The 24,332-nt window shown below is 53.4% G+C and overlaps 2 protein-coding genes across 3 annotated transcripts; one reads left to right on the plus strand and one right to left on the minus strand.

The window, feature by feature from the left end:
• Positions 1-12,187: 12,187 nt before the first annotated feature.
• MAPK7 (mitogen-activated protein kinase 7) lies at positions 12,188-18,433 on the plus strand. Of its 2 annotated transcripts, XM_024564807.4 has the most exons (7): positions 12,188-13,231; positions 13,525-13,761; positions 14,404-14,569; positions 15,459-16,540; positions 16,648-17,321; positions 17,729-17,862; positions 17,963-18,433. In XM_024564807.4, the coding sequence occupies exons 2-7, from the start codon at positions 13,530-13,532 to the stop codon at positions 18,108-18,110; spliced, it is 2,436 nt and encodes an 811-aa protein (XP_024420575.1). In that variant the 5' UTR covers positions 12,188-13,231; positions 13,525-13,529; the 3' UTR covers positions 18,111-18,433. The 2 variants fall into 2 exon arrangements, with proteins under 2 accessions (XP_024420575.1, XP_045055124.1); XM_045199189.2 differs by lacking the exons at positions 12,188-13,231; positions 13,525-13,761; positions 14,404-14,569 and adding an exon at positions 15,263-15,362.
• Positions 18,434-18,544: 111 nt separating this feature from the next.
• On the minus strand, positions 18,545-21,749 carry MFAP4 (microfibril associated protein 4). The gene is made up of 6 exons (XM_024564805.4): positions 21,607-21,749; positions 21,217-21,298; positions 20,781-20,935; positions 20,224-20,320; positions 19,962-20,144; positions 18,545-19,589 (listed from the first exon to the last, which is right to left on the minus strand). The coding sequence occupies exons 1-6, from the start codon at positions 21,610-21,612 to the stop codon at positions 19,342-19,344; spliced, it is 771 nt and encodes a 256-aa protein (XP_024420573.1). The 5' UTR covers positions 21,613-21,749; the 3' UTR covers positions 18,545-19,341.
• Positions 21,750-24,332: the final 2,583 nt, after the last annotated feature.

The raw sequence follows: 24,332 nt of genomic DNA on the forward strand, positions 1-24,332 counted from the left end.
TGCCAGGTGGCCAAGTAAAGAGCTGCACCTGGTAAGGCATCTGGGCCTGGGGAGGGAGGCTGAACACAGCCTTCTGCATCCACTCCCCTGGGACAGTGCACCACAGAAAAGCCCCCTGTGAGTGCAGCTGGCTCTCCCGGGGGACATAAGCTCGGTGTGTGTGCACGCAATCACACACACACAGGAGGAGAATAAGTCCACACACGTGAGGCCACCCTGTCCTAGCCCACACAGCACAGGGCCCTCTGTGATCAGACACCCTGTGAAACACTGTCCCCCAGTTAGCCGGCTACACAGCTGCAGCTCCGAGGCAAACACTTCTCTGAAAATCAGGATTAAGGGAGAAAGCACCACACACTGGCAACCTCTTTGTCTCCAAAACTGACTGCGTAGCAGGCACTGGGACAAGCCTTGAGAAGAGCAGATCACCTGAGATGTGTACATCCCATAGTTCCCACCTCTCACAGACTGTGGCTCCATCACCCCTTGTCCCCAGTTTGGAAACAATGGGAGCTTGGGACTAAGAGTGAAGATAGGAAAGAGGTGCAGCCACAGGTTGTCATGAGAGAGAAAAGTGAGGACAGTCAGCCATGAGGTGGGGGCTGCTCACACGAGGCACCGCCCCGCCTCACTTAGGTCCAGCTGCAGATGCCCGCACAGCACTCACCCCCTACTGCAGCCCCAGGTCCTGGCTCCTCTCATCCTCTGGCGTCTGGACTCCTAGAGCCAATGGGCTGACAAGGCCCCCCAAGGCTGGCCCCAGGTCCCAGACACGTGGGCCTGAGGGAGGCAGAAGACAGGCCAGGCTGCCTGGCTCACCTGCCACAGGGCAGACCCGGTCTGCTGAAAGGATGGCTCTGGGTGGTGTGGCCTCCCTGCAGCTGTCTCTGTCCCAGCCCACACTTGGCAGAGCGGTGTTCTGTTCCTAACCCCCATGGCTGCCTCTGCTGGGACAAAGAACGCGGCTGCCCCACCCTGGGCTTCCCGGCAGGGCTGATGCCCGGTCAGCCTGCCACACTGCACTTGGAAAACAGTGCCTCCCTCATGCACAGCGGACTCTCAGCCTGGAGCGGGGCTGCCTTGACAGGACAGTTTCCTACCATTCACCCATTTGTCATATTTCTCAATTTACGTAGAGCTTAATGTCTTTAAGTCAAATAAACAGACTTCTTTTTATCTAATTCTGAAGAATGAATGCACCCCAGGGGCTGCATTCAGGAACCAAATTTGAATTTGTCATAACCAGCACATTTACATATAAGACAAGGCAAACACGAATGTCCACACAAAGGACAAAATCCATCTCCTGCAGGACAGACAACCAGACCAGAGATTTTGTCACTGAGGATGTCTTGGATTGCCCTGCAGGCGTCCCTCAACCCTCAGGTCAGGCCCTGAATCCGGCATCCCGGACACAGTTTCTGCCTGACCAGCCGGAAACAAGCGCACGCCAGAACTGAAACTTCGTTTCTGACAACCCTAACGGGAATAGAAACGCTAATTAAAGTGACGACCCTCTTCCCTGCTGAAGCAGTGCACGAAAGAGGTTCAGGTGGCCACTCTGCTTCGCTGCCGAAGTTCCTGTGCTCAGCACCGAGGGGGAGCCTCCCATAGAACAGTCTCCTCGTCCAGTGGAGACACAGGTGAGTAAGTCCTGGATGAGCTGTCACTGCCTACTGCTCCTCCAAGTGTCCCCACCAGGCCCAGAGGGAGTTCTTTTAAGAGTCCCATCCACTGTCACCAAAGTTGTTACTGAACTCAAGGGGTTCACCACTTGGGGTTCTGTATTCAGAAAAGAGACATGCTTGTTGCAAGGTCATTTTATTTACTTTCAGCAAGTAAAGGAGAACTGGGATTCACATCCAAAGCTCTGCATCCCGAGAGACTTAGCCATTGCTCATAAGCCAATTACATGTTGATTTCTTCTTTGCAGTTGGCTACACTTACCAAGTTGGGATCCTGTCAAGCTCATCCTATTCACAGCTGATCTGTAAAAGTACTATCCTAGATTTTAACATTCAGTAATAATAGCATTTAGTAAGAATGGCCCAGACCTTGAGATCCTTGTTCTATCTAACAAAGGGGTGAGTCATGCAAAGATCTGAGGTGAGCATGTCCAGACAAAGAGCACAGTAAGTGCAAAGGCCCTGCGGTGCACTGTGCTTGTGGAACAGAGAGGCGGACTTACATGGGCTTGCGCTGCCTCACAGGAGACAACTGTGTGCAACTCTGCCTTCAGTGACGTCATGCTGGTGGCTGGACATCAGCCATGGGGAGAATTTTACACTATGGAAATTAGCAAATGCTAAAGTCAGGGCTTTTGATTTTTTTTATATTTATGTTTTATTTTTTCAGAGAGCCACTTTACCAGTAGACCACTGCAGGTAGCAGATGGGTTTAGAGAACTGATCAGGCCCAGGTCACCCCGGGCCTCAGAGTAACTGGAGGGTTGGGTTTTGACAGTGTCTCTTTGGCCACCAGGTGGGGCCAGGGAGTAACTGGGAGGCCAGTAAGGAGGCAGATGTGGTTGTCCAGGTAGAGTTGCAAATGGAAATACAGGACGCATGCACTATTTAGGACATACATAACTAGAAAATGTTTATCTGAAATTCAAATTGAAATAGGCGTCCTGTATTTTATTTGGCAACCTCACTACAGGAGCCAGGTGAGAGAAGGTGAGGTCCACACTCCTTCAGGGGGACCTGTTGCTTCATTATGCCTTCCCCCCTCCCCCCAGTCCTTGGAGGGAGCTTCCCTCATGGCCATTCCCTCCTCCTGGGATGTTCAGAGCAGGATCCATACCAACCCCACCCCCAGCCCACAGCCCACACCCCAACTGACCCTGGATCTGAACACACCCCTCAGCCACTTCTTCTGGGCTTTTCCAACAGATCTTACAGAGGAAATGAGGCAGGGGCAGGGCACGGATGGGTGAAAGGACTGATCTCACCGGAAACCAAGTGAGCTGGAGCTGCTGCCACACCTTGGATTCGGCCTGAGAGAAGCTGGTCCCTTGCCTGATTGCCACCTCCTCCCCGTCTTTTCCGTTCTTCCTGAGTGTGGCCTTGCAGCCCTGGGTACTGGACTATTCCATGAGATGGGGATGCCCTTGTAGGGACGTAATCTGATCTGCATTTTGCAAAAGATCACTCTGGCTGCTAAGCAGAGAACAGATTGTAGGAGCAAGAAAAGTCATGAGAACGGTAGGAGGCGACTGTAGTAGCCCTGGTGAGAAAGAGCGTGGCAGGGCCAGGCAGCTGGCAGGAACATGTGCTTCTCCTACCCAGTCTTCCCTGCTCACTCTGCTCCAGCCACAGCTTCCTTGCTCTTTCTCAAACACCGGGCACACTCCCCACCCCAGGGTACTTGCTATTCCCTCCAATCTCTCATTTTCTCTCTTCCATCAAGTCCTTGCTCCTCTGTCATCCTTCCCTGACCATTTAATTTAAAATGGTAACCACTCCCCCATCAGTACTTCCCACCTCCAGTCCCTGCTTTAGTTTTCTGTATGGTGCTTGTCATCTTCTAAGACACTGTGTAACTGAGTGATTTCCCTTGTTGCTTTCTCCCAACCAAAGCCTCAGTTCCTCCAGGGCAGAGATTTGTGTCTGTCTTGTTCACTGCCAAGTCCCCAGCACCTGGAACAGTGCCTGGTACACAGTATGTGCTCAGTATTGTCAGGTGAGCTAAAGATTTAGACTTTGGCCTTGCTTTGGAGTTGTAGGTTGGGGTGGTAGATAAGGTGAGGATGGGCCCCAGCTGCCTGGCTGGAGGCTTTGGTGAGAAGGTGTGATCACGGGGATTGGAGGGCCTGAGGGAGTCCACTGGGGATGTCTGAGGAGCTTGGGTCTGGGGCTCAGGGGAGAGGGCTGGGCTAGAGCAGGGTTGACCGTGGTCAGTGCAGACTTCGGGAGAAGGAGTGAAGTGAGGAAAGGCCCCCTGGTCAGGGCTCAAGACACCAAGACTGCCCTTCCAGAGAAGGGCAGAAGACCAGGAGGAGGGGGACATTAGGAAAAGCGTGTAGCCATGTGGTTGACATCCATGATGACATTCATCCTGTGTCTGTCTCTCTTACAGACCTGGGATCTTTCTGAAGACAGAGAGCTGACACAAGCCTCCGTGCCTGGACCCCCGGCAAGCACAGGCAGGCATTGGGAATGTTCTGGGGAGGTCAGTGTCTACCTTGGCGTGTTTGCTCGGTTACCAGGCCTACAAATGGCTGCAGCACTGATGGTGGAGGCCCAGCATCTGTAACAGGACATCGCCGAGCTCCCGGAATCTCAGGTCTGCAGTTGCTTGTGGGTGCTGGATGAAGAGGCAGTGGTAAGCATAGGCTCCCCAAAAAGCCACAGATGGTCCCACGCTGGAGGCACCCAGGCCTCTGGCATCCAGGGACAGCCACTTTCCTTTATGCTTCCTGCTGTCTTCTCCACCAAAACCACTCTCAACTCGCAGGCTGGCTTTAGGGAAGTCCCTTTCCTGTGGGGATCCCGGCATGCAAATGCTGCCGGCTGGACTGAGCCACGCACAGTGAGTGCCAGGAGGGAGGCCCAGCTCTGCCACTGTTGTGTCCTGGTGGCAGGTCTGCCCTGCCACCAGGCCACACTTCTTGGTTGCTGTGTCACAGGCCTCTGGAGCTCCCTCCTAGCTGCCCAAGTCTTAGAGTTTATAAGCTCCACCTCTCTCAGCAGGCTTTGGTCGCTCTAGGGCACAGGTGGCAAACACAAGGCCTGCGGCCGAATCCAGCCCTCCACGTTGTTTTATCCGGCCAGCTCCTTGTCTCCACCGGGCAGCAGCGCTGAGCTCCTTGCCCCTAGTTAAGGAGTAGTTACATTTATACAGTCCCCAAATTACATTCGGCCCTTTGAAGGCAACCACGAGGCTGATGTGGCCCTGGGTGAAAATGAGTTTGACACCCCTGCTCCAGGGTAAGCATTGCCTGCCGCGGTCTAGCATGTCAGGCGCTTCCATGTTTCTTCCTCTTTTCCTCCGGACTGTGCAGTAAAGGCTGTTCTGGCCACTCTGTGTGCTGAGGCAAAACCAGACACAGTAGAAGCAACAAGGAGGGGAGGAGAGGGTGTGTGGGTATGTGTTCTGGAGTGTGCGTTCCAACAGTTTGTGGATCTGTATGTGTCCCTGTGTGTTGCTCTGTGTGTGTGCATATACCCATGTACACATCTGTGCAAACCTCTGCATGTGTTTGTGCAAATTGCATGCAAGAGTGTTGAGTGTGTCCCTGCGCATAAGTGTGTGTGCACAGCGATGTTCCTGTGCTTTGTATGCCTGTGTGTGGCTGTAAGCATCTCCTTGCTCCTGTGGCCCTAAGCGAACTGCGAGCAGGTGAGCCCTGTGGTGCAACTGTGCTGGTGTGTCGCTGTGTGCTGGTGTGGGACCTGTGGGCCTGGTGGGGCGGGTGCAGAGCAGAGGGGCAGGCCGAAGCTGCCAGCCAGTCCCTGCCTCACACCCACCCCTGGCCATCCTGCTTGTCATCTGGGAGACACTAGGCTCTGGGCCAAGGGAAGCCACTTTATGGAAAAAAAATGGGAGCATGCAGGACTGGAAGGGATGAGGAGGGTGGTTGCACTGGGGGAAGATGGTCACTGGGTTGGGGAATCTACACCTCCCACACCCCTGCTGGTATCAGCCTTCAGGGTCTCCTAGAAAGGGACCGGCTTTCTTGGTCTTAGACACTAGGGCACCTCCCACCATCCCTGTTGACCAGTAGCTCTGACTTTGCCTTTTACCTGTGAGCTACCTATTCAGTATCTGTTCTCCACTTCTTCCTTCCTAACAAACCTCGATTTGGGGGGCAATGTGCCTATCTAAGCACTTTATTTCTGGGCCTTCTTGCAGCTGGTGGTGGCCAAGTGATGTAGTTCTAAGGAGATGTAAGTGTGTGCCTGCTGGGGGCCACCAGGAGGGTGTTTGCTCTTGTGATAATAGGGAACAGATATAGCACCATGTCCTTCTCCCATCTGTCTTTTGTCTGGAGCATGAATCTGATGATGACTGGAGTGCAGCAGCCACCTTGGAGCCATGAGTTAAGAGAGGTCAAATGTCATTAGGATAATGGCAAAGCAGAGAGATAGAGCCTTAGTGCCTGATGAGCATTATTGAGCAGCTAAACCAAGGTGAACAAAGCCCTTTGGATTTCTTATGATGAAAGAAAAATAAATGTTCATGTGTTGAAGCTATGGCTGGTAGGTTTCTGTTTCTTGCAGCCTATGTAATCTTAACTGGTCATTCTAGGTTGAGGGCAGGGAGAATCAGTTGTCCTGGCTGGCCATGCCCCCTACCCCCACCCCTCCCTCCAGCCTGCTCAGAGTCCTGCCCCCTTCCAGCCCCTGCCATTTGTGTGGTTAAGGCAGGATCCATGTTCAAATCCAGCCTAGAACCAGCTGTAATTTATACCAACTCCCTACTTTCAGTCTTAGGGAGACTCCTTCCTGCATGATGGTGCAGTAGGTCACTCCCCTCATTTCACAGAGGAGACGAGGTTTGGGGGGCCAAGGCTTGCCAGAGCTGAGGCAGTCACAACTCAGTTTTCATCTCTGCGGTGAGTTCCAAGGGCTCAGGGAGGGGATTCTTGCTGCCAAACTCCCCGTGCCATACTGTTACACTGGTGCCTAAAATGCCCCCATGGAGAAGAAGCAGGGTCCTTTGCAAATTCACCCATTAAACGGGCCCCCTTCTTGGAGGGAGCATCCTGTCTGCTTTGTCCATAGGCCACCCTGTCCAATAGGTGGTTTCAGGAGCAGGATGGGGAGGGCCAGCTGAGGAGAGCAAGGAAGCCCCCAGTGCCCTTGGAAGACTAAGATTGCTTGCCCTGTAAGAGTGCCCCCCTGCTCCTGGAGGAAGCAGCGTCCTTGGCCTCTGCAGAAGTGGGTGTGAGCCGCAGGGCTTTCCCCTCCTCCCATGTCTTGCCACTCACTGATCTCACTACTCTTACTTGTGCTGGAGTCCTCAGTCAGTCAGAGAGGAGTGTCTTTGAAAGAGTGGGAACTGCCCACAGGGAGTGCTGGGGCAGAGGCAGCCCACCCGACCCCCATACTTTGTGGCCTTGGGTGCCTCACTCTACTTCCCCCAATGAGCCCCTTTTCTCAGTTGTAAACCAGGACAATGACTAGTCAAAGGCCTCCAGGTCTGTGGGGAGTCCAGCACCTCTGCAGGGCCAGGCTCTGGGCCAGGTGCTTTCCTGACCATCATTTCTCAAATCCATGAAACAAGCCAACCATCGAGGTCTAAACAGCCCCACTCTGCAGATGAGGACACTGAGGTCAGGGGAGTCCAGTCCCAGCTCCCTCCATGGCTTCAGGGTCCTGCGTAATTGGCCTCTGCCCACCTCCTCAGCCCATTCCCTCCTCCACTCTCCCGGCTTCTTCACCAGGCTGCTCTGTGCTTGTCCTTTAGGTCCTGACCCAGATCTCCAGCCCTGACTTCCATGACCGGGCAAGGGGCCACTCCTCACTCCCCAGTGCCCGAGTATCTCCCACCTTGGTTCCCATCACCAGGGAGAGCAGCCGCCTGGGTGAGAGTCAGCCTCCAGGGTGAGAGAGTGGGCTGAGGTTGCGAGTTCACGGCTATGACCCCAACACAGCACATATAATAAAGGATGCCTTGGCCGCAGTGTGGTGGAGCAGGATCAAACCCAGGTGATTCTGACCCCAAACTACATCTTCTTAAAACTAAAAAGCTTTGGGATAGGAGGGGAGGCAATAACATCGGTCGAGTGGCTTCCCCAGATGGAGACCCATCCTGTGGTCCTCCAACTTTACACCTCCTCTGGGGGCACAGGGGCACGGATGGTGAGGACACACCTGCTATTCCCATTGGCCTGGCGCCCATTCCACCTTCCTCAGAGCCCAGGCTTCTGTTGGGAAAATGGCCCTCAGCCATTGCAAGTCTGAGGAGTTTGACTGGCACCGGAGTCCCCTCCCCGCCCCCTTCCAGAGGCAGACAGGTGCCTCAGGTGTGGCCAATCAGCATACTCCCTCCCATGGCTGAGCCTGTTCCATGAGAGGCCTGCCACCTTTGCTGGCACTGTGGACAAAGAAGGGGGCCCACTGCCACAACTAGGGTTCCCCCAAGGTCATTAGAAGGATCCTGGCATTGGGAGCTCGCTGATGCTCCTGAAAGCTCATCAGCACCTTGGGGCTTGGGTCAGAGACAGGGGTCACCATGTGATAGGACAAGCCCACTACTGAGCTCATCACCCACCGCCCAGCCTGGTTCTCTCCCAGGGCCCTCGTCGTGGCGACACTTCCACTGTCTACCCAAACACTTTGGCACCGCCACCACCTCCCTGCACATACATCTTTCCAGGGCCCATGCTCTGTATTCCTGCCACCACTGCCTAGTCCAGACCCCCATCAGGGCTGTCACCTGGACTGTCACAGTAGTCCCCTCCTTACCTCTAGTCTCTCTCCCTCAAGTAAGCCCTCTACACTATTTGCCAAAAATAAGTTTCAGGAAGGCAATTCTGAAGGGTGTTTCCCTACCCAAAAATCTTCAGAGGCTCCCAGGAGCCCACCATCGCCAGGCGGAAGATGTAAGTCCACAGTGCCACCCGTGTGTGCACAGTCCTGTGACGTCTTCATTCCCACAAAGAGATATACCCAGTCTCTCTGTTTCTCTGTTTCTGTTTCTGGAGACACACGCCCTCTCAGCCTCTTCTGTCTCCCTAACTTTAGTAACATGTAGAAAACAGTGGTGCCAGTACAGTGATAAATGGCATCTGACCCCTGGAAGGTGCTGGAGAGGTGCCAGGAAGGAGTAGAGCCTGGCAGGCTGCAGCGCCCACGCCCTTCCAGGGGCAGGGCTGTGACCCAGGTGCGGTCCATTGCTGTTATGTGGGAATGGAAGTCTGACGCTGACAGATCTCCCAGGTTTCTGAAAGGAGCCAGAAAACAGTATTTCTTTGAGATATCTCATTATTAACAAGCAAATAATTCCAAGGTTTTAAAAAGCACTGTGTGAATCATTCCCTTACATTCCTAGTGGGAGTCTAAATTGGTACAATTTCTAAGGACAGAAAACTGAGATTAACTGTTAAAATTCAAATGCAATATTCTTTAATGTGGCACTCTCACTTCTTGGTATTTATCCTGCAGATATATTTGCAGTGTGCAAAATGATGCATTCAAGATAATTTATTGCAACATTGTTTGCAATAGCAAAAAATTTGAACGAATCTAAATGTCTACCCATATGGCGTTGGTCAGATTACACTCACAAAAGGGATACTTTGCAGCTGCAAAAATGAAAGAGGTCATTTCTTAGTTTTGACATCAAAAGCAGAAGTGATAAATATAAAATAAAATAGAATTCATCTCAATTAAAAACTTCAATTTTAAAAACTTTTTTAAAAAAGATTTTATTCATTCATTTATTTTTAGAGCGGGGAAGGGAGGGAGAAAGAGAGAGAGAAACATCAATGTGTGGCTGCCTCTCGCACGTCCCCCGCTGGGGCCCACAACCCAGGCCCGTGCCCTAGACTGGGAAGCAAGCTGGTGATCCCCTGATTCACAAGCTGGCACTCGATTCACTGAGCCACACCAGCCAGGACTAAAAACGTTTGTGCTTCAAATGATACCATTGAGAAAGTGAAAAGAGCCCTGGCTGGTGTGGCTCAGTGGATCGAGTGCCAGCCTGCATGCCAAAGGGTCACCTGTTTGATTCTCAGTCAAGGCAAATGCCTGGGTTGCAGGCCAGGTCCCCAGTGGGGGGGTGCCTGAGAGGCAATCACACATTGATATTTGAACAAAAAAATAGAGAGAGAGAGAGAGAGAGAGAGAAAAAAATAAGAAAGTGAAAAGACAACCCACAGAATGGGAATAGATATTTGTAAATCATATATTTGATAAAGAGCTTAAAACCAGAATATATGAAGGACTCTTTCAACTTAGTAATAAAAAGCAAATAATGTGATTAAAAATAAGCAAAGGATTTGAATAGACATTTCCTAAAAGATAAGTGGTCAATAAGCACATGAAAAGATGCTCAACATCTTTAATCATTGAGAAAATGTCAATTAAAATCATAAAGACATAACGCTTCTCACATTCCTAATAACCAAAAGGTGGAAACAACCCAAATGTCCATCATAAACAGAATGCAGTAGAACCAAACAATGTCATATATTAGGTTGGCCCAAAAAGTTCATTTGGTTTTTTTCTGTAAACTGGCTCTAGTAGCACTCAGTTGCCTTTGACTTCATTTGAAACAATTTTGTTAGATTGTATTGTGGCAGCTGTCATATCAGCGTGCATTTAAAAAAACTTATCAAAACAGATGAATTTTTGTACAGCCATTTTAATACTAAATATGGGAGAAAATAAGCAACGTTCCTGGCATATTATGGTTAATATTTCAAGAAAGGTAAAAATGCAACTGAAACGCAAAGAAAGATTTGTGCAGTGTGTGGAGAAAGTGCTGTGACTGATCAAAAGTGGTTTTTGAAGTTTCGTGCTAGAGATTTCTCTTACCGGACGATGCTCAACGGTCAGGTAGACCAGGTGAAGTTGATAGCGACCGAATCAAGACATTGAGAACAATCAATGTTATATCATGCAGGAGATAGCCAACATACTCAAAATATCCAAGTCAATAAAGTTATTGGTGAAAATGAAAAACGTGCCTCTTATTTTATGGAATAAACCATACGGACATTTTGACCAACCCAATAATTAAGTAATTGATGACTTTTCCAGGACAGAGTCAGGGCCTAGTAGGGGTAGAGCAAAGCAGCTCATGGTTGATTGAAAATAAATGAGAATCAGTGAGTTCTTGCCAGAGAATGTTGAATTCTGTAACTATCGTACACAGCCTAACTGAAGAGAGTTTAAAGGATACAGTTTTTGAGTTTCTTCTGATATTTTATGTTTTATTCCTGGATCAGACAGGACCATCACACAGCTGTCCACCTTGTTCCCAGATATGCTTTTGTGTCCTCCTTTTGTATGCCCTCTCTGTGACCTAGGGGACACCGCGGGCCTTATACTGCATGTACTTCACAGGTGGGGAAGGTTGTCCATTTATCACTGAAAGAAAAGCCACGAAAGAAATATTTTCAGACCTCAGTGAAAGAAAATGTTCACTTCCCGCAGTGTGGTTTCTTTATTCATGTTCAATCATGTAACAGATAATTTGGCTTTTTGCTATGCTGTCAGAATTTCAGAAGCAAATTTTATTTTTTTCATCCTCATCTGAGGAAATTTATTTTTTTCATTGCTTTTAGAGAAAGAGGGAGAGAAACATCAATGTGAGAGAGAAACATTGATTGGTTGCCTCCCAAACAATCAAGTGCTGGGATTGTAGTGCCGGGACAGGACTGGCTGGCAAAATAGGTATGTGCACTGACCAGGAGTCAAACTCGTGACCCTTCCATTGTGGGAGGACTCTCCTACCAACTGAGCCACACCAGCCAAGGCCAGGAACAAATTTTATAGTTCAACCTTAACTCTGGAGGCCTGTATTATTTTTATGTCTATCTATGTGTCCTCACATTAATACTCTGAAGTATATTTTTCCTTAGGTTGAGTTTTTAAAAATGTAGTAATGTAGTACTTTTCTATCACAATGTATGTATCCCAATAAAACTCTTAAATTCAGTGCAAAAACTATACATAGAAAAAGAGTTTACAAAAACTATCACCACTAGAAAAGGATCTTCTAAAGGGCTGGTAATTTTTTTTTTATCTGAATTCAATACACTAGTGTATTAAGTTTGTGAAAATCAGTGGAACTTCCTGAATGTGTGTTTTAGTAAAAAGTAAAAAACAAAAACCCAACAGCGCGGAATATAAACAAAATGAAAAATTTTAAGTATATAAGCTTAACAAAATTCATTTCTGATCTGGGTCCACTCTCCCGCCACTAGTTTGCGACTGGGGGGGGGGGGAACCTTCAATCTGGCACTCAGACTGGAACAATTGGGTTCCATCCACCGTCATCACTCAGGGCAGAGTTAGAACCCACAGAACCTGCATTCTCCACCTCCATACCGTCAGTTGACTGTTTCATCAATCTTCCTTCTCTTCTCACTTGGTGAAAACACACCCATCTTTGGAGTCCCAGCTCCAAAACCTTCCTTTCAGCCCTACCTCAAACTCCCTGCTGAATACTTTTTTCTCAGCTCACACGGCCTACCACGGACTGAGCTTGGTACAGTGATGGATGGTGCTTGATACACATTTGCTACGCGAACGAATCAACTATCGGGCTGTGGAGTGGATCAGGGAACCTGGGTTCCCGTGCTGGCTCTGCCCACTCTGGGCTCAGGTGACGCGAGGGCACCTCGGACGGCTAGAGGATGGATACCCCTGACCGCTACCCCCTCAACTCAATGGCCGCTCAAAAGCGCGCGGTCGCAAGGCAGAGGGAGCCACCACACGGAGGGAATACGCCGGGAGCCAGGAAATAGCAAGCTTAGGTCCAGAGACGCCGGAAACTGTGTGGAAATGACCAGCCACCGGAAGTCAGTGACGGCTTCTGGCTGGACGCTCCTGAAGACCGGGAACTCTGCATTTGGACGTGACGGATCACCCTCTATCCAGGATGATGTATTTCCAGAGCCGGGGTCCCAGGGCCGATCGGGAAAATGGCAGGGCACTATCATCCGAGCGACCGGGACTGATAAAGGAAGAGGGCCTGAAGGAGGGGGATTTCGAGAGCAGGCCCGGAAGGATAGTCGCTGAGGGGCCGGCCGTCTCAGGCCCTACGGGATGCCAAAACCAGCCGTGAATGGCAGGAGACCTAGAGAACCGGGCTGCGCGCTGGCACGTACGGGGGGCGTAGCCTTCCATTCACTCTGTGCCTGGGGCTGACAGCGCGCATGCGTTGGAAGACGGCGCTGGGGCCCGGAGCACACACCTATCAAGAGCCGAGCGCAGTTTGGGCGGCTCCCGCCTTGGAGCTGGACAGCGGCGCGGGGGGCGGGGACGACAGAGGCGTGTTTTCCTCGGCAGATGGGTTCGGATTGGACAAAACAAACAGAAGGGGTGGGAACCTCCGCAGAAATAGCCCAGCGATTGGTCACAGACTGGAAGGAGCGTGGTCGTGGGAGGCGGGGCATTGGGACCCGCGGGGCACAGCGCGATGTTGAGGTGGTGGCGGCGGCGGCCTTGAACAAGTGAGCTAGCGACTCTTTGAGTCCCCCTCCACTAGGACAGAAGGCCGGGAGCTCCGAGGACCTCCGAAAGCCCCGAGGAGGCGTCGGGTGAGGCGCGATTCGGTGAGTGTCGACCGAGGAAAGCGAAGTGCCCCGCCCCTCCCTTTCTTCCTGGACCGCGCCTTGTGGCACCTCCCCTACCTCCGACCCTGCGTTCCACCCCGACCTGAGAGCTCTGGGCTCAAGAGTCCTGGGTGTGGGACGTCTGCTAAGTGCCAGCTACTCTCTTTTACTCCCTACCCGGTTGCCTCCTATTGGCTTAGGGAACTTGGAAATTCCCTGCGCCAGCAGCCTCACTGAGGGGAAACTGAGGCCCTGAGCAGGGCGAACCCTTCCTCACCAGCGTTTCCACACAGACGCCATGGCCGAGCCCCTGAAGGAGGAAGACGGCGAGGATGGCTCTGGGGAGCCCCCCGGGCCGGTGAAGGCAGAATCCGCCAATACCGCTGCTTCTGTAACGGCCAAGAACCTGGCCCTGCTTAAAGCCCGCTCCTTCGATGTGACCTTTGACGTGGGGGACGAGTACGAAATCATAGAGACCATAGGCAACGGAGCCTACGGGGTGGTGTCCTCTGCACGCCGTCGTCTCACGGGTGAGCTTCCCTATGGTGCACGGCTCACAGACGTGGAAACCAGTTTCCGGAGAGTGAGAAAGCTGCCCCAGCTCAAACAGCCAGGAAGGAAAACTGGGATGCAAATTCTGGTTTAAGTCAACAAACTTTGGTTACGTGCCACCCGGGTGCCAGTCTGTGTATTGGTCACAGTTCTCAGAAACTCTGGCGTGGTGGTTCCGCCAGCACATCAGTCTACTTCCTCCTTAGCAAAATGACAATCCCAATTAGACCAGATTGGAGATCCTGGCCTTGGTTTCTAAAAGAGAAATGTGTTCTGGAGCCAGAAACTGGCACAAAGGATTGGTGATAGGATGGGCGATGTCTGAGGAGAGAGCGGTAGAATGAGCACAGGCATTATACAGTCTAGTCTCTACCACTAACGTGCTATGCAACCCCCAATGAATTCCTGAGACAAGATTTCCTCATCTCTAACTCAAGAGATGTGAAGGGAAAATGTGATAATGTGTGTAAAGTGCTTAGCACAGGGCTTGGCAGTAGCAGGTACTTAGTACATAGTACCTGTTGTTTGCATTCTAGATGGGAGGTGTTGATAGGGGCCTTGTGCCACTCTGCAGCTACCCCAAGGTACCTTATAGTATCTGCCTTTTCCCTGCTCTGCAGGCCAGCAGGTGGCCATTAAGAAGATCCCTAATGCCTTTGATGTGGTGACCAATGCCAAGCGGACCCTGAGGGAGCTGAAGATCCTCAAACACTTCAAGCATGACAACATCATCGCCATCAAGGACATTCTGAGGCCCACTGTGCCCTATGGCGAGTTCAAATCTGTGTAAGGAGTGGGGTTGGGAGAGGGAGGCAGAATTGGGTCCTTTTCTGAAGGCTGGGACTATGTAGCTGAAGTTCTGGAAGGGCAGCTGAACCTAATGTCAGGCAGGCTGGGAAAATTCCCACAATTCCAGGACCAGTGCTTCTTAGGACTTTGCCAGGGACAACTGTGATTCCTTAAGGAAGAGTACAGGTGTTCCAGTTTTATAGAATGTCAGTATGTGGGATGGTAAATGTAGGACACTCATACTATAACTACACCCTTCTTTTCCCATAGCAGACATCACTAGTCAATCATAGAACACTTACCTACAGAAAATGGACAAGATGCCCTGACCAGTGTGGCTCAGTTGAGTTTTGTCCTGAAAAGCAAAATGTTGCTGGCTCAGTACCCAGTCAGGGCACATGCCTGGGTTGTGGGTTCGGTACCTGAATTGGGTCACAGAGGAGAGGCAACCAATCGATGTTTCTCACATCGATGTTTCCCTCTCTTTCTCCCTCCTTTCCCCTCTCTCTAAAAATAAATAAATAAAATCTTAAAAAAAAAAAGGAAAAGGAAAATGGACAAGATACCACAATTTTTTTCATCATAGTTTTTCAAGCAGCCACTGCCAAACAATGGAGACAGACCCCAAACTAAACCCATTGGTCAGCTCTGGTTTAATCCAACCTCATCTTTTTTCTGATGGGGAAATAGATCTGGAGACAAAAGGGATTTAACTTCACTTAAGTTCATGGAACAGTTGTAGAGACTCTAGAATCTTCATACCATGCCATGGCCCCTACAGAGTCTGATGGTAAGGCCACTACCTGTCTGGGGTCAGGAGGGCGTGGTGAGGTTGGGCTGGAGAGTGGGCCAGACAGCCCATGCCTCTCTCCCCTGTCCCTTCTAGTTACGTGGTCCTGGACCTGATGGAGAGTGACCTGCACCAGATCATCCATTCCTCACAGCCGCTCACCCTGGAGCATGTGCGCTACTTCCTGTACCAGCTGCTGCGGGGCCTCAAGTACATGCACTCAGCTCAGGTCATCCACCGTGACCTCAAGCCCTCTAACTTGCTGGTGAATGAGAACTGTGAACTCAAGATTGGTGACTTTGGCATGGCACGGGGCCTGTGCACCTCGCCTGCTGAGCACCAGTACTTCATGACTGAATATGTGGCCACACGCTGGTACCGTGCCCCTGAGCTCATGCTCTCACTGCATGAATATACCCAGGCTATTGACCTGTGGTCTGTGGGGTGCATCTTTGGTGAGATGCTGGCCAGGCGCCAGCTCTTCCCAGGCAAAAACTATGTGCACCAGCTGCAGCTGATCATGATGGTGTTGGGCACCCCCTCACCAGCTGTGATTCAGGCTGTAGGGGCTGAAAGGGTGCGGGCGTATATCCAGAGTCTGCCTCCACGCCAGCCTGTGCCCTGGGAGACAGTGTACCCAGGTGCTGACCGCCAGGCCCTCTCATTGCTGGGACGAATGCTTCGTTTTGAGCCCAGTGCCCGCATCTCAGCAGCTGCTGCCCTTCGCCACCCCTTCCTGGCCAAGTACCATGACCCTGATGATGAGCCTGACTGTGCCCCACCCTTTGACTTTGCCTTTGACCAAGAAGCCCTCACCCGGGAGCGAATTAAGGAGGCCATTGTGGCGGAGATTGAGGACTTTCATGCACGGCGCGAGGGCATCCGCCAGCAGATACGCTTCCAGCCTTCTCTGCAGCCTGTGGCCAGTGAGCCTAGCTGCCCCGACATTGAGATGCCCAGCTCCTGGGCTCCCAGCGGGGACTGTGCCATGGAGTCACCTCCTCCAGCCCCACTGCCGTGCCCTGGCCCTGTGCCTGACACCATTGATATGACCCTGCAGCCACTCGCCCCGCTGGCCAGCGAACCAGCCCCTCCAAAGAGGGAGGGTGCCATCTCAGACAACACCAAGGCGGCCCTCAAAGCTGCCCTGCTCAAGTCGTTGCGGAGCCGGCTCAGAGGTGCCTAGAGCAGAAGCAATTGCTGACTTGGGAATGGGGAAGCAGAGGAGGGACTCTGGGCTTAGGGCCACAGGCTCTTACCTTCTCCCTGTTCATCTTCCTTGCAGATGGCCCCAGTGCCCCTGTAGAAGCACCTGAGCCTCGGAAGCCAGTGACAGCCCAGGAGCGCCAGCGGGAGCGGGAAGAGAAGCGGCGCCGGCGGCAGGAGCGAGCAAAGGAACGGGAAAAGCGGCGGCAGGAGCGGGAGCGCAAGGAGCGAGGGACCGGGGCCTCTGGGGGCCCCTCCACTGATCCCTTGGCTGGGCTGGTGCTCAGTGACAATGATCGCAGCTTGCTGGAGCGCTGGACTCGGATGGCCCAGCCCCCAGCCCCAACCCTTGCACCAGCCCCTGCCCCAGTAACAACACCTCCTCCAGCCCAACCCACCAGTCCTCCCGCTGGCCCTGTAGCTCAGCCCACTCGACACCCACTGCCACCTGCAGGCTCCATCCCAGGTCCTGCAGCACAATCTGCCTGCCCCACCCCTGGCCCTGCTCCCCACCCTTCCAGCATTCCTGGGCCCGTCCCTGGCCCTGTTCCACTCCAAACCACCACCACCTCCAGCCTCCTGGCTCCTCAGTCTCTTATGCCACCCCCCGGGATGCCTGGTTCGAGCACCCTGGGCCTTCTGCCTTACTTCCCGTCTGGCCCACCCCCTCCGGACCCTAGGGGGACCACTCAGCCCTCCACCTCCGAGTCACCCGATGTCAACCTGGTGACCCAGCAGCTGTCCAAGTCTCAGGTGAGGAGAAACCCAGGCCATGAGGACACCTGGATCTGGGCCCAGGAAAAATGGGTTTGGGAAGTCCTTGCTGTTCGGTGGGGACAGGGAGATGAGAGAGGCTTTGGTGTATTTTGTTCCATGAAAACTGAGCAGCATTTAGGGCTCCCCTTGCTCTGAACTTGTCCCCTTGCTTGTAGAAGGAGCATAATGCTGATGAGCAGGGTCTTAAGAGTTAAGTATGATGCATCTGGTAAGTGTCTGACCTGGAGATGGGCCCCAGCCAGAGCTCGGTGATTGTCAAGGTTGGCACTGGCACCCACGGGCATCCAGGCAGAGTCACCAGCAGTACCAGGACAGGGGCTTTCCTGCAGAATTCTGCCTGCTCTTGGTTGTGCCTGTGTTGTAACCAGCCATTCTACCTGCAGGTGGAGGACCCCCTGCCCCCTGTGTTCTCAGGCACTCCAAAGGGCAGTGGGGCTGGCTATGGTGTCGGCTTTGACCTGGAGGAATTCCTGAACCAGTCTTTCGATATGGGCATGGCTGATGGGCCACAGGATGGGTAAGTTTGTCTGGACCAAACCTCCAGAATGGGCCTGTGGGTTTCTGGGGCAGGAGGAGCCAGCCTAGGCTCATTGGTCCCTGCCCCCTTTCCCCTGCAGCCAGACGGACTCGGCCTCACTCTCGGCCTCCCTGCTTGCTGACTGGCTCGAGGGCCATGGCATGAATCCTTCCGACATTGAGTCTCTGCAGCGTGAGATCCAGATGGATTCCCCGATGCTACTGGCCGACCTGCCTGACCTCCAGTAGCCCTGAGGCCCACAGCCTGGGCCTTGCTGCCAGGGGAAGACCCAGCCCAAGGCCTGCAGGAGCATTCTCCAGGGCTGGAGCCTTGGGCCCAGCAGGGGAAGCTCAGTTTGGGATTACTCTGCAGGTTCATCTCAGACTCACCCTGCAGCCTTAAGTAGCCACCTGAGCCAACACCGAGCCATGAGAGGATCAGGACATCCCCGTTCCCTGGGCGATCCTTTTCAGTATTATATTTTTATTATATAATTTTATTATCAGTCATTCTTTTTGCCATCAAAATGAGGTCTGGAAAATACAAGTTTCCCTCTAGTGCCTAACTCCAGGTATTTTTTGTAGCAGAGGGCAGTGTGCTGTCAGTAAGGAGATGGAAGAGGCAGGTCCCCAGCTTTAGGGACCAGACAGATGCGTTTGCATGCACAACAGCCAAAGCCAAGTTCATTCAGGTCTTGAGGTTTATTGAGACTCCACTCCCTACCTGCTCCCAGTCCTACAGAAGTTGTCCGCTACCTCACATGGTCAAACCTCAACCCTGGGGTGGGTGGGAGGACCTTATATCTATGCCTACCTTGACTGGCTGTTTTTGGGGGTGTGCTGTAGCTGTGGTGAAATACAGTTTTGGCCTTGAGCTTTGGGAGCCTGGGACAGGGGGCAGGGGAAGCTGAGTATGATAGTGAGATGGGGCTGGGGGTTGATGGTGCTCACCACTAGAGACTAAGTCGGTGGGAGGCAGACAAAAGATGAGAGATACTCTGAGAACAGCCGGGGGCTTGCTGGGGGGTAGTCATGGCAGCCACACACAGGTGGTGTGGCATACTCTGGGTGTTGATCAGGCTGCACCAGCTCAGACTACCATGCTGGGGTGGCCTCAGAGATGAGCCCACAGTAAGGAAGCTGGCTAAGGTGGAACGCGAGAGCCTGCAGCCTGGGAGGACAGCTCCTAGCCCTTAGCCTTTGGTATGGGGCAGAGGCAACTAAGAGTCTCCTGGAGCCCAGCCAGGTCCAGACTGGCTGTGCCTTTCCGAGGAGGCCTGTGAAGCTGGTTGGCAACACAGCCTCAGGTCAAGGGGAGCAGAGGCCTGGCTTAGAGATCAGCTGGGGCTAGAGCCATAAGGCCCCCTGTGAGAAGCAGGTGCCGAACTGATGTGGGGGAGGGGGTGACAGGCACGGCGGAGGGAGCGCTCCTGGAGATAGAACAGCCAGGGGGGCGTTGGGGCCCGATGGGGCCAGCCACTCAGGCCCGGCGTATTTTCATCTCAGTGCGCTTGAGCGAGTAGTAGAAGCCCTTCCACTGGGCCCAGTTGATGCCGTTGGCATAGGAGAGGTGGCTGCCACCCAGGTAGAAGCCGTTGAGGTTGGCGAAGTGGCAACTTCGGAACCAGAAGGCTCCTGAGGAGAGGGCAGCACAGTTCTGCACAACAAGGTCCTGGTCTCGGTCAAAGGTGGAGAACTTCTGGCCACTGTGGTAAGACAGGGAGTCACCTGGCAGAGAAGAGGGGAGGGGCTACTGAAGCAGGGAGCTGAGCCCTGGGCAGGGGGTGATAGCAGTGACGCGTGATGCTGTTAGAGACGTCACGTGTCAGCCTGGTGGGATGGGGCATCCTTCCTGCGCCAGATGTTGGGTAGCTGTGCTTTTGCAGTGAAGAGAAGCAGCTGCTCCCCATGGGGCTGCCTGGAGTGGTGTGGTTGGGGCCTCTCCCCAGACTGAGGCCTGAGCTGGTGGGGAGCCAGCTATGACCCTTCTGGGCCAGGAGGGGAAAGGAGGGGCCTGAGGGGGGTCTGGGACCATCAGGGCAGTGCCAGTCCTGCCTTGTCCCCCCACATCCCCTCGTTAGTCTGTCAGGAGGGTGCTACCTGCCCCGCCGTCCTCAAAGCCTGCCACGTAGAGGGTGTAGCCGTCTTCTTCAGCGCTGATCGCGTTGGGTGAGATAGAGAAGTCGATGTACTTGGCGTAGGCCGTGTTGTTCTCAAAGTCCTCTAAGTCCACTCGCAATTCGTATTTCTGCTTCAGTGTCAGGAGGTGCAGGTTCTGCAGCCCTGAGGAGGAGGGTTCGGCAGCTGGTCAGCAAGGACCTGGCTCTGGGGCCGCCCCCAGCCTACCTGGGCCCCGCCTTACCCAGCCAGTACTCCCCATCTGCACGGCCAAAGCCTAGCTTGTAGTCGTTCCAGCCCCGGAAGAAACTCACTGAGCCATTGAATCTCTTCTGGAAAACCTGGAGCAGAGAAGACAGGCCTGGGTTTTCAAGGGTCCAGTGGGCAGTGAGGGGCCTCATCTAGGTATGGACGCTATGGTGCTGAGGTGGTTTGTTAAAGGGCTAAGTTGGGGACCTAAAACAAGACCTACCCTGGTACCCCCCAGGGGGCAGCTGCTGCATGCTGGGGAGGGCTTAGGAGGGTGTTCAAATGCCAGGGCAGAGTGCTGTGCTGGCTGTGTGATGTTCAGGGAGGTGCTTCACCCCTCTGGGCTTCAGTTCCTTGTCTGTGAGGGTACCTTGCTCCCAGGGTTATTGTGAGGCTTATGTGCACCTAGAACTCGGTGCCGGCAGCAGCTCACACGCTATGCTGTCAACGCTGTTATCCTCATGTTAGAGATGAAGAAACTGAGGCTCCCAGAGGAAGCTGGGCCACACACTAGGACTGGAACTGGGCATCTGTCCCCCTCCTGCCACTCACCGTCCACTTCCCGCCCTCAGTGGTCATGTCACAGAAGACAGGGACGGGCACGCTGGGGCCCAGAGGGTAGATGAGGTATACGCCGTCTGCCTGGTAGCCCTGGGCATAGATGTCGTCGCAGTCCAGGGGCTGCTGAAGGCAAGACTTCTCCAGAGCTGGGGAATGGGGCAGGGAGGATGAGAGGGAGCTAAGGCATAATTCACAACTCAGCACCCCACAATTTGTCTCCGTCCCTGGGGGCAGGGTACTCTGTCACAAGAAATTGCAAGATTTCTTGGAGAGGAGGGAAGCTCGAAGGTCATGTCATCCACCTGCCCCATTTTATAGAGCAGGAGACCAAGGCCTGCAGAGCTGGCTGACTTCCAGGGATGTGGCTCAGACAGCCTCTCTGCCCAGCCTGCTGGCCAGGCTGCATTTGCATCCGTGGGCTGCTTACCATCACCCCGGATCCCGGAGACCTGGGGGGCGCAGTGGGGAATGGAGAGGAGCAGTAGCAGCAACGGCAGGGCCAGGAGGGCCTGGTGACAGGAAAACAGGGTCACCTCCACACAGTCCATGCCTGTAGCCCCAGAGCCCTCCTGCTTTCTCTGCACTTGCCAACACCCACAGCAACCCCTGCCGGAAACCCTTCGCCTGCCCTCTGGCCCTCTTTCTCCTCCCAAGAAACCTCACTCCCTGGGGACAGGCTCAGCGCCTTCGCAGATTAGGAGTTTCAGCTGGATCATGCGAACCCCCGGGGCCTTCAGGGTCCCCTCTCTCGTCAAGGTCCTCTCCACACAAAGGGCTCTGTCCCCCACGCATGAGTCCCCCACCCAGGGCCCGGTACCTTCATGCTGCCAGTTCAGCTCAGAGCGGCCGGGTGTCTGCTGCCCCAGACTGCAACCGCTGGAGTTATGTGCTGGGCCCCAGCCAGCGGCCCCAGCCCCACCCCCTGGAACAGCAGAACCCCCCCCTCTTCATCCTGGGCACTGAACCAGCATAGTCTGGAGCCAGGGGACCACCTGTGTCTCATTAGGCCTGTCAGGGGCAAAGCACCGCAGACATTAACTCTCACTGGCTCAGCCCCGAAGATGTCTTTATTTTCTCCCCCTCCTTGGGTCTGTGCGTCATCAGCCGTTGGGGGAAGGCTGAGGGGTGATGGGGAGGTGTGAGTGTGCCTGGGTTCTGAGGAGGGGAGGCCCCTTGGTGGGGGGCAGCTTCAGAGCTCCTGCTTCCCCGGGCCAGGCTAGGGCGGGCCGGTGAAGAGGCGCAGGGGCTGGCCGGCTCCTGGCAGTGCTGGGACATTGCTGAGCCGTGAGCACAGCTTGCAGGCGTCCAACAGCCGTCTGCTCCGGCTCCAGCCAGGGCCCCTCTCCAGTCCTCTTCTCCCCCTTCCAGACTCCCCCGGGATCTGTCTGGCTCACACACCGGAGCACAGGGCCTCTTTTGTTTTGTATTTTTTCACCTCACCCCACCCCCTTCCTTTCTTCAAACCCCTCCATTTGGCCCCCATCCAACCTCAGACTCCCCTCTTGGCCACTCTCAGCCATTGCACTATTTCCTCAGCCTTGGGCGCTCACCTCTTTCTTCCCTTCTTGCCCCTCTGAGCGAGGTGTCATCCTGTCTGCCCCCCAGCCATCCCTGAGGACCATGTACCTTTCTTGATGGTCTGTCCTCCTGGGAGGCCTCTCACAGGGGCAGGGGTGGGGACTTGTCCAGCCACCCCCTACACATCTCCCTCCTGCGAGGGGAGGCCAGAACAATCTAGATGGCTGTTCTGTCACCACCTGCTTAAAGCCTCTGTGGCTCCCTATTGCCTCAAGTTTGAGGCTAAATTTCTCTCCTTGGACTTGAGAGGAATTTTAGGTCTGGTTTACCTTAAGGACCTTATCCCTCATTGCTTGTCACTCATGAAGTGCAGTCTAGCCACACCGACTTCCTCACGGTGCCTGCTTTGTTTGTTCCCTGGGGGGCCCAAACCTCTGCCCCTGACCCTGAGTGCCAAAGGGCACGGAGAGGCCGGTGCAAGCCCTCATCCACAGACCAAATGTCTTGTGAGCCTGTGCTCTGTGCTGGCTACTGGGGATATAATATCTGCCCCTGAGGAGTGGTAAACACAGGCATGAGACAGTTCAGTGAAAATTAATGTGTTTTGAAAGAAACTTAGTTGAATGAACAAATGAGATGTTCAAAGGTATGAAGTAAGAAAGCAGTGTGGCCTCGGGTCCTCTCTTCAGCCCCCACAAGGCCAGCCGGCCTCCCGCGACCCTATCAAGTGCCTCGCACAGTGCCCACAGTTGATAACTCTTCACCAAGCGTGAATCATCTTCATAAGCAGTGGTTCTTAAACACTTGGATTTTTATCCTTGCCGGTGGAGAAGGTAGTTGCCTGCCTCTCAACAGTCATTCTTCCCTTAGTCCTGAGCAGTAAGATCCTGACTAATTTTTAGCTGGGCTGATTGTCTGGCCTCCCCTGGGGAGGCCACATGTCTGAATTTTGGCCAAAAAGATGCAAGCAGAAGAGTTGTAAAGGTAGGTAGTCGTTCCTCCTCCTCCCTGCCCTCTCTCCTGTTGCTGGGTGTGAGGGCTGGAGCCCCAGCTGCTGCCTGAGACAGTGGGGACCAGGCTCCTGGGGGTGGCGGAGGGGTGGTCCGGCAGGAGCTGGGTCCATGCCCGCTCCAGACTGGCCTGTAGGCCTGTTTTATGTGGGAGAGAGGGAAGCGTCCATCTAGTTGAAGCCTGGTGTTGTTTTTCCTGATACACACTGCTGAGTCTAATCCGAATACCAATGCCAGCTAATTTTAGCACAGGCTACAAAAAGGAAAATAATGAAAAATCAGTCATCAAAACAAATCATGAAGTGCGTTCTAAGTCAAGTATCAGAGTTTTGCAGAATGCAACTAATAAACAAATGTAGGAAACCCCCGCCCCGCCCCCCAACCCCGCCAGCAAAAAAGAATGAAGCAATGAGGTATCCATCATAGTTTGCTTGTTAGTTTTGTAGAAACTGACGTTTGTGGCTGTGGTCCAGCAGGCAGGCGTTCTCCTCGCTGGATGTGGCGGTGAATGAGTTTAACTCTTTAGGGAAAGGAACCTGGCAATAATACATAGCAAGAGTCAGGAGTCAGAAACCCCACTTTGGAAATACTGTCTGAAGGAAAGACGCCAGCGTTGAGAAAGGTATTAGTAGGCACTGTTGGCTGCCGAACCTGGGAAACATCTTCCTGTATTTGGGGGTTTCCCCCTAATTTGGAAAGGGGGGGGTAATTGCTTTCCCAGGCTTCCTTTAAGTTTGGTTGAATGCACATGACCTTGGTTTAGCCAATTAAATGCACTCCCCTGGGTTTCATTCGGGAGGTGGTGATTCCAGAAGCAGGAGCATGAAAAGTCCATTCCTGGGGTGGTAGTGACCCCAGGGGCATCTGAGTTCATCTGAGTTCTAGGGTCTCTGGCTGGTGGGCGGTGACTTTGCAAGTGCAGTGCTGGCTTCAATGGCAAAATCCGGAGCTTGGTTCTCAGAGCCCTCCTGGCCTCTGCCAATGGTCTGCTTGAAAAAGGCACCCAACTCATGTA

The sequence above is a fragment of the Desmodus rotundus genome, chromosome 9, assembly GCF_022682495.2.
Source record: "Desmodus rotundus isolate HL8 chromosome 9, HLdesRot8A.1, whole genome shotgun sequence".
Taxonomy (NCBI): Eukaryota; Metazoa; Chordata; class Mammalia; order Chiroptera; family Phyllostomidae; genus Desmodus; species Desmodus rotundus.